At 38.6% G+C, this 12,322-nt stretch overlaps 1 protein-coding gene across 9 annotated transcripts in view; it reads left to right on the top strand.

Annotated features, from left to right (window-relative positions):
• Positions 1-12,322, top strand: part of TESK2 (testis associated actin remodelling kinase 2) — a 130,918-nt gene that overhangs the window by 44,257 nt on the left and 74,339 nt on the right. Inside the window, exons 1-2 of one of the 9 annotated variants that reach the window (XM_060306136.2) lie at positions 390-641; positions 7,132-7,240. The exons of 7 other annotated variants lie outside the window; for them this stretch is intronic. In XM_060306136.2, coding sequence (XP_060162119.1) covers positions 7,238-7,240 — 3 coding nt within the window. In that variant the 5' untranslated portion in view covers positions 390-641; positions 7,132-7,237. Of the gene's footprint in view, positions 1-389; positions 642-7,131; positions 7,241-12,322 lie in introns of those variants that run through there. One more of the 9 variants, XM_060306138.2, reaches the window with a different exon arrangement.

The raw sequence follows: 12,322 nt of genomic DNA on the forward strand, positions 1-12,322 counted from the left end.
GTTGTTGGCAGCATTCAATTCCTGGCATGCTGCTGAATTGAGGGCTTCTGGTCCTTGCTATGTTTCCTTCTCCATATGGCAGCTTGATTCTTCAAAGCCAGCAAACAAGAGAGTCTCCGAGCAAGATGTGGGTTAGTCTTATGTAACATCATTATATTTAGGTTGCAGTTAATGCTTCTTTAATGTTTTAATTTACATTAAAGTCACTTTTCCCATATTGAATTCGTGTGGAGTAAGTCACTGATCCTGCCAAGGGTCAGGGGGACAGAATCACATAATGGCATGACACCAGGAGGCGGAGATTATAGCGTCCAGTCTGTCGCCACACACAGATTGCAGTGGGGCTACAAAAAAGCCATACGCTTAATTTGAAGAGGGATGATGGTTTTCTTGAAAAAGTGGAGTTTAAGTTGAGACCTGAAGGGTGAGTAGGAACTAGCCAAGTGAAGAAATAGATTGGAGATGAGCATTTCTAGGAGAAGGAACAGTCTATTCATAGGCCAGTGAATGGAGTCTGAGGTGCAGTTGAGGATTTGAGAGAAGTCTAGAACGGCTAGAGCAGAAGGTCAGTGGGACATTGGTAAGAGATGTAAGCAGAGGTTTATTGTCGAGGACCTCATCATCTATAGAGGTCCTAAAAGGTAATGATTTTGGACTTTATCTTAAGAAACTTGCTTTTATTCAAGGGTGTAATATGTTCTGATGTGCATTATAAAAAATTACTGGCTGCAAATATCAAATGAATTGGAGAGGGTAAGAAGAGATTCAGTTTGGCAATGGTCCAGGTGAAAGATGTAATGTGTAACTTGTGGTGGAAGTGTTGTGTGGTAGCAATGGAGGTGGAGAAGAATGAAATGATTTGAAATACTAGACATGCTTTTTAATTTACCAATTTAAGTATGCTTGTAAAAAAAATGGAGAGATATTTAGAAGGTATTATCTGTAGTATTTGGTGAATGATTGGATGTGATGGTGAGAGGAAAGAGGAATCAAAGATGATTTCAAGGGACTTCCCTGGTGGCGCAGTGGTTAAGAATCCTCCTGCCAATGCAGGGGACTCGTGTTCGAACCCTGGTCTGGGAAGGTCCCACATGCCGCAGAGCAACTAAGCCTGTGCACCACAACTACTGAGCCCGCATGCCACAACTACTGAAGCCTGCGCACCTAGAGCCTGTGCTCCACAACAAGGGAAGCCACCTCAATGAGAAGCCTGCACACTGCAACGAAGGGTAGCCCCCGCTCTCCGCAACTAGAGAAAGCCTGTGCACAGCAACGAAGAACCAATGCAGCCAAAAATAAATTAAATAAATTAAAAAAAAAAAGAGATGATTTCAAGTATGAGCCCTGAAGGAGGAGCACATTTGATGATTTTAAATTTGGATTGGTGTGAGCTGCTTATGAGACCTATATGTGGAAATGATCCATACGCAGTTTCTTTCTTTCTTTTTCTTTCTTTTTTTTTCTTTGCGGTACGCGGGCCTCTCACTGTTGTGGCCTCTCCCGTTGCGGAGCACAGGCTCCGGATGCACAGGCTCAGCGGCCATAGCTCATGGGCCTAGCCCCTCTGCGGCATGTGGGATCTTCCTGGACCGGGGCACGAACCCGTGTCCCCTGCATCGGCAAACGGACTCTCAACCACTGCGCCACCAGGGGAGCCCTGCTTTTTTTTTTTTAATATTTATTTATTTGGCTGCATCGGGTCTTAGTTGCAGCATGTGGGATCTTTGTTGCAGCATGCTGCGCCTTTCGTTGCACCATGCAGGCTTTTCTCTAGTTGTGGCGCATGGTCTCCAGAGCGTGTGGGCTCAGTAGTTGAGGCATGAGGGGTCTCTGGTTGTGGCATGCGGGCTCTAGAGTGTGTGGGCTTAGTTGCCCCATGGCATGTGGGATCTTAGTTCCCCGACCAGGGATTGAACCTGCATCCCCTGCATTGGAAGGCGGATTCTTAACCCCTGGACCACCAGGAAGTCCCAATAAGCAGTTTCTTATAAAGATCTAGGGCTCAGAGAATACATCTTGTTTGGAAATGTAAATTTAAGAGCCATTTACATAGAGCAGCTGAAGCCAAGGATATGAATGAGATTATACAGAGGGCTTGGGACCAAGCATTGAGGAACTCCAACATTTAAGGGTTGTGTAGAGGAAGGAAGAGCTGGCAAAGGAGTCTAAATAGGACTACCAACAGAGGTAAGAGAAGCAGTGTGTGTATGTGTGTATCTGTGCATTAGAATGAGTGGAAGAGTGAGACGTGATGAAGAAATTCACACCTAAGATGAACACAGAGTTTTTGTTCATTTCACTGTACCCTGTATAACAATGCCCAACTTGTAGTGTTGGAAGGATCAAATGAAATATGTAGATCACCTTGTACAACACCTAGTCCATCAAGCTCTTAAAATTTTTGATATTGTTATTTTCTCTATTTCAGTTTTACACAACAGTTCAAATTTGATCTTAGGTCAGCCCACTATTTTTTTATTTTATTTTATTAAAAATTTTTTATTGAAGTATAGTTGATTTACAATGTTGTGTTGGTTTCAGGTGTACAGCCAAGTGATTCAGTTATACATACATTCATATTTTTTTCAGATTCTTTACCACTATAGGTTATTACAAGATATTGAATATAGTTCCCTGTGCTATATAGTAGGTCCTTGTTGTTTATCTATTTTATATATAGCAGTGTATATCTGTAGTTTGTTAATCCAAAACTCCTAATTTATCCCTCCCCCACCTCCCTTTCCCTTTGGTAACCATATGATTGTTTTCTGTGTCTGTGAGTCTGTTACTGTTTTGTAAAATAAGTTGACGTGTATCATTTTTTTTAAAGATTCCACAAATAAGTGTTATAGTATGATACTTGTTTTTCTCTGACTTGCTTCACTTAGTATGTTAATCTCCAGGTCCATCCATGTGGCTGCAAATGGCATTATTTCATTCTTTTTTATCAGCCTACTACTTTTTAGATGTGATTTCAGTTTTGAAGGTTATATGAAATCAGATGCCTTCTTTTCTTACCATTAGTATCATATTTTTCATAGCATGAATGAGTGTTCCCTTCTTTATGCCTCCTATATACCGTGTACAGACTTTATCAGAGCAATGATACATTTTTGTTTACTTGTTTGCCTTTCTCTGTTAGATCAAAACTCCCTGTGTTTTTCATGTCTGTATGTTTAGCGCAGACTGCCACATAGAGGGCACTCACTAAATATTCGTTGCATAAGAAAAAATGTATATATGTACATTATAAGAATACATTAAGAGGCAAAGTAGCTGAGAGACTGGAGCTAGGCTGCCTTGGTTTGAATCTTGACTCTGCCACTTATAAACTTTCTGATCTTGGGCAAGTTACTTGACTTTTGTGCCTTGGTTTCCTCATTTGCAAAATGGAGATAATAATAGTGGTATTGTTGGGAAGATATAATGAACTAGTATATATGAAGTACTTAGAATAATGTCTAGCACATAATACACCCTATATAAGGGCTAGTTACTATTTCTATTATATATAGTTAAGATCTGTCGAGTTCTTTGTGATAAGTACTGTGTCAAGAACTCATACACGTTATCTTTTAAAATGACTACAACAATCCTATAAGTAGTTAGACTTCCATTATATAAATGAGGAAACTGAGGTTAAAAATATGTAGCATCTTGGGCTTCCCTGGTGGCTCAGTGGTTGAGAGTCCGCCTGCCGACACAGGGGACACAGGTTTGTGCCCTGGTCCTGGAGGATCCCACATGCCGCGGAGCGGCTGGGCCCGTGAGCCATGGCCGCTGAGCCTGCGCGTCCAGAGCCTGTGCTCCGCAACGGGAGAGCCCACAACAGTGAGAGGCCCGCGTACTGCAAAAAAAAAAAATATTTAGCATCTTGCCAAATATATTACAACAAGTAAATGGAACAACTAGGATTTGAATTCCTATCTACCTAATTGATGAATGGACTATTGCATCTAATTTTGATTTGGTATACAAGAAATAGATTATTTATTAATTTGTATGTATTTATGATATTTCTGGACTATGATAGCATATATAATAAGAGTTTTTTATAGAGTTCAACCTGATTAAATTCATGTGGCAAGTACAATATATAACGAGGTATAAAAGATAAGACAGGGCTTCCCTGGTGGTGCAATGGTTAAGAATCTGCCTACCAATGCAGGGGACACGGGTTTGAGCCCTGGTCTGGGAAGATCCCACATGCTGCAGAGCAGCTAAGCCTGTGAGACACAACTACTGAGCCTGAGTGCCACAACTACTGAAACCCACGCGCCTAGAGCCCGTGCTCTGCAACAAGAGAAGCCACCCACTGAGAAGCCACCCACTGAGAAGCCCACGCACCACAACAAAGAGTAGCCCCTGCTTGCGGCAACTAGAGAAAAGCCCGCAGGCAGCAACAAAGACCCAATGCAGTCAAAAATTTAAAAATAAATAAATTAAAAAAAAAAAGATAAGACAAAGGCTTAGGTTCCCACTTTCTCTCCTTGGTATATTTTCTGAAATTGACAGCACTGTATCTAGAAATGCTAAGCCATAAGATTAGTAAACTTATAAACAAGAAGAGCCAGATATCTGCTGTCTGCTTGGTACTGAAAAACAGATTTTTTCACATTCATGGCTGTACATTTATTATTTAGTGCACATGGAGTTTGTCATGCAAACTTTAAATCTGTAGGGTGAACAGTTGTATATGGAAAGTAAAGGAAACATTTTAGTATGTGAATGTTATTTTGTTCTGGGATGTTTTATTTTTGTGCTTGGGAATGTAAAGTTTCTGTGTTCTCTGGTAGCCTTGTCTGCTTTGTCTGAAAAGTAAGATACTGGATCTCATTATTGCTCGTGTTGCTGCTGTGGTTTCAGTGCCCCAAGTGACTATAATTTTTTATCCTCTCAAACTATAACTTGTGAAATTTGTATGAGAGTGAATCTTCTCTTTTAAATGTTGCAATCTGAATCTACAAGTACTTAAGGATTTTTCTCAGATTGTCTATATTTTATCCTTTTTTTTTGCCATGCCACGTGGCTTGTGGGATCTCAGTTCCCCGACCAGGAATTGAACCCATGCCACAGCAGAGCCTATCCACTAGGCTACCAGGGAACTCCCAGATTGTTTATATTTTATTTCACGGTTGTGTTTGTGCTTCTCTATACACCTTTCTGAGACCTCACTGTAAACAGTGTTTTCATCAGTACTGCATGTGACTCTTCTAATAAGATGCAGTGCCTGTATGTTTTAATAATTACTGTATCAGAAGAGAGTTAAGCTCTATAGTCTTAGAGGTGTATAAGGCAGCTTTTGTAAGATGACTAAGAATTGGACAGTGAGGATGATGTGAGACAGTACATGTTCTACCTGAAGATGAAGGTTAGGAGAAAGCCTATTAGGTATTTCTGATGTTACCAGTTTTCAGAGTTTTTGCTCTGACTGAGATGTCAGTTTATACCAAGGCCATTTGGGGAACAAAGTAGTGAGTTCTGGGAGTGATGTGAATCACCCTCAACTCCAAAACTTCCATGAGCAAGATTTGTGTGTGTGGGGGGTGTGTGTGTGTGTGTGTGTGTGTCTGTTTATCTCTTCATATCAAACCAGCTGTTTCAGAATTAAACTACCCCATGTAGTTAGAGAATTAACGTAACCTTCAATATAAAGAATGGAATTAAAGGGTAATGAATGTAGAGAAAACCCTTAATTGTACCATATTACTCTGGCACGAATGCAGTGTTTTTTAGGAATTGAGCACATTTTTAATCATCAGAGAATGTTTACAATGTCAGAAACAGTTAAGGAAAAGAGTATGGACAGAGAAGACTACAGCAGCAAGGACTGAATCTTCACAGGTCCCTTTACTTGGGGAGGATGTGGAGAAAAAAGAGACAAGCAACAGTTAGAGACAGGTTCCTAAAGATCAGGGAAGCTACCAAATCTACGAAACATGAATTCCAAGGGGCTGACACCATATTACGGAGATTTACAAAAGAGAGAATAGAGAGGAAAGAACTTCCTTCCCATCTCCCACCACCTTTTAAAAAGGAGTTTAGCATTGAAAAGCCTGGGAGAAAGAGGATGATAGCAGTCCAAGGCTTCTTAGGGCTCTGCACCTTGGAAATGGTCTTTATTGCATATCCTTATTGTCTGTCAAAACTGCTTCTTGCTAAATTTCCTGTTGTTTTCCATGTTGCATTTATCTGGTTTTGCAACCTCTTTGAGCTACAGGGGGTTTCAGAGATGGAGCTGTCATGGGGAGGTTCAGTTTTTTGGGGTGAAGTGATGTGTTTTAAAGGAGATTATTTGTATCACATATGTTCTTAAGGTTTACACACAGTAGTATATGATTGTAGCTTTTGGCCGTATTCAGTACATTTACTAGTTCCTCCAGAGCTGATGTGGAAAGTTGGGCTGCTAATTAGTAAAGAATTTTGCAGATGTGTCTGTGGGGTGAGCTCAGCACTAGGTGACATCAAGGGATAATTTATCAGGTAGAAAATTTTACTTTGTGCATATTGCTATACAAAAGTATCTCCCAAGATCCTTTACCTTAATTGAAAATCCAGCTGGAAAAACAAAAACTGGAAGCACACAAGTTGTATGTACAACTTGGATTCACTCAGTGCATAGATGTATTTCTGTAGATGATATGATATATGTGAAAGCATGTGAGAGATATTATAAAAAGCTGATGTTAATTATTTTTGCAGTGAGGCAAGTGAGAGGGTTGGTTACTTCCCCTTTGAGACCTCATAGCACTCTGCTGATACTTCTCTTCTAGCATGTAATAAACACTGCAGTTATTTGCTATCTTAATCATTCATTCATTTACTCAGCAAGTATTTAGTTAATGCTCATTAGGTGTAGTTCATTGAGCTAGTGCTAGGGATAGAGAAATAAATAAAATCCTGCCCTAAAAGAGCTCTTTGCTAAGGGTGGAAGACAGGAAATGTATTTAAAATACAGTATTTGCTGAAACAGAGCCTTTATCAAGAGCCTCAAATTGCTTAATAGATAGTTGCTGAGTGTGTGAAAGTATGCATAGGGTGCTAAGGGACTTAATAAGGGGCACCAGTACAAACCTTGTTTGAAGGGGTCAGAGAATGCTTCCCAGAGTTCACCCTTGAGTTTTCTTGAAGGGGAAGAAAGAGCTTGTCAGATAGACAAGCAGGGAAAGGGCATTTCAAGCATGAAGAAAAGCATTCGCAGAGGCACAGAGGAATAAGAGCATGGAATATTTTCAGAATGGTGAGTGAAAAATTAGGTTTGGTTCAAGTCTGGTGGGTGCATGGAAAGAAATGGCAAGCCTGTGATGAGTCTAGAGAAGTAGGCAGAGACCCGAAAATGAAAAATTTCTGTAGATACATTTATTTTATTAGTTTTTTTCTCTCCCAAATCAACTTTTGTTTTGTTGAACCTCTTTATTGTTTCTTCATTTTCTATTTCATTAATTTTTTGTTTTTATCTTTATTATACTTTTTTTCCCTAGAATCTTTAGTTGAACTCTAAATTATTTATTTTGAAACTTTCACAGATCAGTTAGGATTGTCTTAGGCAGTATGCTACAGAAACCTGAACACAGTGGCTTTTTCAAATAATATATTAATTTTTTTCAGGAAATCTTGAGAAATTCCTGTGCTTTACAACTGCTTGAGGAAGTCATCAACAATCCAGGCTTCCTCTAGCTCTCTCTTTAGTGTGCGGCTTTTGTCCTTTTGGTTACAAGTTAGCTGCTCTTGATGCAAGCACCACATCTTTGCTTCAGACTAGAAAAAGGACAATTTCATCAGGAAAACATTAGCATTCCCAGAATCCCCCACCAAGCAATTCCCACTTATATCGCCTTACTAGGACTATGTCATCTGGCCACCCTAGCTGCAAGGAAGATAGCCAGATTGAATGTTTTAATTAAGCAGGATGCCACCTAATTGGAGTTACGTCAGTTAAGAAAAGGGGAAAATAGATGTTGGGTAAATAATTAGTATTGCCCACTATGGTTATTTTTAATTATCTCTTTATTTTTGACTTTTAATTTTATTTCATAGTGGTCTGAGAATGTGATTCAACCATCATGATGTAGTATCCATGCATTTTGGTAAATTGTTTCACATACACTTGAAAAAATCAACAAAACTTACCTTTGTGGGACAAGATTAGATCAAGCATGTCAGTTTTGTTATTAAAAAAAACCATATCCATACTCATTTCTTGTCTGCTTAAGCTTTCAGTTTCTGAGAGGTATTTTAAAATATCCTGTGGAGATTCTGGATTTGTCAAATTTGCCTTTTATTTTGTCAGTTTTTGTTTGGTATATTATAAGGGTATGTTGTTAGATACATACAAATCATGATTATTATTTCTTGACAAAATTATTATTACGTAGTGTGCACGCAGTGCTTTTTTCCTTAGCCCACTTGTTTTCAACCCTGTCAGGCCGAATGTTCTTTGCATTATCTGGGTTCAAATTCTGTCTCTGCCGTTTACTAGGTCTCTCATTTTGAAAAAGTCATTTAATCTCCCCTTGCCTCCGTTTCCATAGCTGTAAAATGGGAAATATTAATAATACATATCTCACAGAATTATTTTGAGAATTAACTGAGTTCATACATCTAAAGCAGTTACACAGCGGAACCTAGTATGTAGCAAGTGCTATAAATTTAGGTATTACAGCAATTTTTAAAAACATAACTCTTAACTACCCTGAAATGAAATTGATAGGTAACTTTGGTAGTATTGCTTTATAATTATATAACATCGACATGATACCCTAACTGTGTAATAAACAAAAAGTAAAAGAAAATTAAATTAGTAAAAATGATTTCAATATATACATTTTGGGGCCTAACTATGCTAGAAGACATAGTAAAGTGGTTAGATGCTTTTACCTTCCTAAACATGATAGGTTTAGTTTTAAGAGAGGACAAAAGCCACTCCACGAAAGGGGAAAAATTAAAGAGCAGAGATGCCAGTGAATATTAGAATAAAAGTGTAATAACAGGCCAGACTTATTTGTGATGTGATAAGGGAAAGAGGTAACTTCAGCTGAAATAGGAATAGCTTGCCAAGACAAACTACAGCTTGATTAAGGAGAGAAAACAAGGAGGTATAATATATCTTTGCCAACTTTATCAGAGTGTTTCTTTCTAAATGTTCATTTAACTGGAATGTTCCATCAGGAAAAAAAGTTGGCAGAGTAGTCACATTGATAACTTTATTTGTGGGTAAAGCAAAAACACACTTCTTGTTTATCCATGTTGTACTTTTGTGTTGGCCGTGCGACATGTGCAATCTTAGTTCCCTGACCAGGGATCGAACCTGGGCCCCTGGCAGTGAAAGCGCCAAGTCCTAACCACTGGACCACCAGGATTCCCCACTTTTTATTTATATATTTGATTTTTTAAAATAAAGGCTAAATAAATCACCATGAATATAAAAACTACAAATGGATTCTGATACAGATGTGTTATATTGGGATTCAGAAGCAGCATTGCCATTGGTGGTCTGATCTTCTGAAATGTTGACCAGTTCTTAATGATATTCTTAACAAAACAAAAAAACAATTTTCCTCAATTTACAGGTAGTTACATTCCTAGGAAGTTCAGTATATTTTAAAACTATGCAAGATGACTTTGTTTTTATGTAAAATGGAGTTAGAATCCAAGCTTAGTTAATAATAAATATGTTCTTTATTTACATGAATGTCTGGTAAGACATTTGCATTTCATACTGGACATGGAACAATGCTTCCTTGTGCGGTATTATCCCGTACCTGCAGGATGTCTAGCATCTCAGGCCTGCGACACTCCCTGTCTCCAATCGTTGTTATAACCAAAACACTTCACCTGAAAACTTCAAAGACCCCTCTGAAGTGAGATGTTACAGCCTCCCTTGAAAACTACTGCTTTAAACTTTATTTGCCTAATACTAATGTTGCTATACCAGCTTACTGTATACTTATTGTACACTCACTGTGACTTCTTGGCTCGAAGTCCTAAGCCACTCATCTAATAATTAATTTAATGATTAATTACTTTGTTACAGTTCTTACCTTGTTGTCCTTTTTTTGTTATTTAATTCTCCCCTTATTACTTCTCTGCGGTGGTCAGAGGTTTATGCTTTTCTCCACCTCTAGAAAATAACCATCCCGACTCAAGTTATCCATTTAAATTCAGCAAACATTTTTTGAGCAGTCAACTACTAAATACTAGGCACTTTGCCAGAGAAGAGATTCTCAGTTTGGTTTCATACCACACTGCTAAAGGATGAAGTTATTGCATGTGATTTGTTATTTAAAATGGTTAAAGTATCAACATATGCAAATAATTTAATTTTAAAAATATAAATTAGAGTTGAATTAGAGGCACCCCTATATTTACTGTCACTCATTTGCATGTTAATATGCTTACTTGAATGGAATAAAAATGGATAGAGTAGTAGCTAATGGACATAGGATTGTATATAACCTGTAATCTGCTTTTTCTATTCCAGAGTCTACCAGTGTCTGTTGATAGTTATGTAATAATTGCCATACTTTTCTTTCCTGCTTACCTTTTAACAATTTTTGCCAAAAATCTAGGTTTGTCCATATAAGAAGAAGTCCTGCTTGTCAGAATGTGTGTTTTGGGGAGGCGGGGAGCTGAATAACTATTCTGGGGATAAAGAAATGAATAAGGCAGTGTTTGCTTTTAGGCATATAGGAAATTGTTCCATATGCAGTTGTAGATTCTGTGTCTCAGGGAGGAGGTAAGTTCAGGAGCTTCCTAGTTGCCACCTTGAATTGGAACTGCCCTTAGGTATATTGGAGATAAATAGATACGTAGACTAACAGCATACAATATGCACGTGCTGTAACAGAGATAAATAAGAACAGAGTACTAAGAAAACAGAGTGGAGCCATCCAACTTTCCTTGAAATAAAGTAAGATTTTCCCAGGGAAAGTGATGTTTCTTATATCTTGAATAATTGAAGGGAATTTGGAAGGGACATTGGGATAGGGATCAGGGGATTGAGGATTACATCAAGGCATTGAGAATAGCATGTGTCAAGGCAAGTAAGTGTGGAGAGGGTGATACCTTTGGAAAGAATTACAAATATTAGTATGTAATAACTAAAGGTAAGGGGAGAAGATGGTGGGAATATACAGGGAGCAGAAGATGGATTAAATTTTGTTAAGGAGTTTGGACTTTATTCCCCAGGTAGTGGTGAGCTATTGAAGAATTTTAAGCTGGAGAGCAACAAGATAACTTTGCAATTTGGGGGCAAAGATTGCTGGAAGATCTGACAAACTGATGTCTCATGTTGATCTGTAAGAGCCTTCTCAACATCTAGCACAGTGCCTTGTATATAGAAGATGATAGTATTTGCTGTTATTTGAATGTGGCTGAAAAGTCTAATGAAAGATTATCAGTTACTTCCAGTTACTTACAGGCTGCATGCACACACTTGACTGACCTTTAGTTTGTGGTTTGTTCCTTTGTTTGTAGACCTTGAAGTCATCTTTAACACTAGTTTTATTTATTTATTTATGGCTGTGTTGGGTCTTCATTGCTGCCCGCGGGCTTTCTCTAGTTGAAGCGAACAGGGGCTACTCTTCGTTGTGGTGCGCGGGCTGCTTTTTTTTTTTTTCTTTAACATCTTTATTCGAGTATAATTGCTTTACAATGGTGTGTTAGTTTCTGCTGTATAACAAAATGAATCAGCTATACATATACATATATCCTCATATCTCCTCCCTCTTGTGTCTCCCTCCCACCCTCCCTATCCCACCCCTCTAGGTGGACACAAAGCACCGAACTGATCTCCCTGTGCTATGTGGCAGCTTCCCACTAGCTATCTGTTTTACATTTGGTAGTGTATATATGTCCATGCCACTCTCTCACTTCGTCCCAGCTTCCCCTTCCCCCTCCCCATGTCCTCAAGTCCATTCTCTACGTCTGTGTCTTTATTCCTTCCTGCCCCTAAGTTCTTCAGAACCATTTTTTTTTAAGATTCCATATATATGTGTTAGCATATGGTATTTGTTTTTCTCTTTCTGACTTACTTCACTCTGTATGTATGGACCTTCACTCTAGGTCCATCCACCTCACTGCAAATAACTCAATTTTGTTTCTTTTTATGGCTGAGTAATATTCCATTGTATATATGTGCCACATCTTCTTTATCCATTCATCTGTTGTGGACACTTAGGTTGCTTCCATGTTCTGGCTATTGTAAATAGAGCTGCAATGAACATTGTGGTACATGACTCTTTGAATTATGGTTTTCTCAGGGTATATGGTGCACGGGCTTCTTATTGCAGTGGCTTTTTGTTGCGGAGCACAGGCTCTAGGC

The sequence above is a fragment of the Globicephala melas genome, chromosome 1 (assembly GCF_963455315.2).
Source record: "Globicephala melas chromosome 1, mGloMel1.2, whole genome shotgun sequence".
NCBI lineage: Eukaryota > Metazoa > Chordata > Mammalia > Artiodactyla > Delphinidae > Globicephala > Globicephala melas.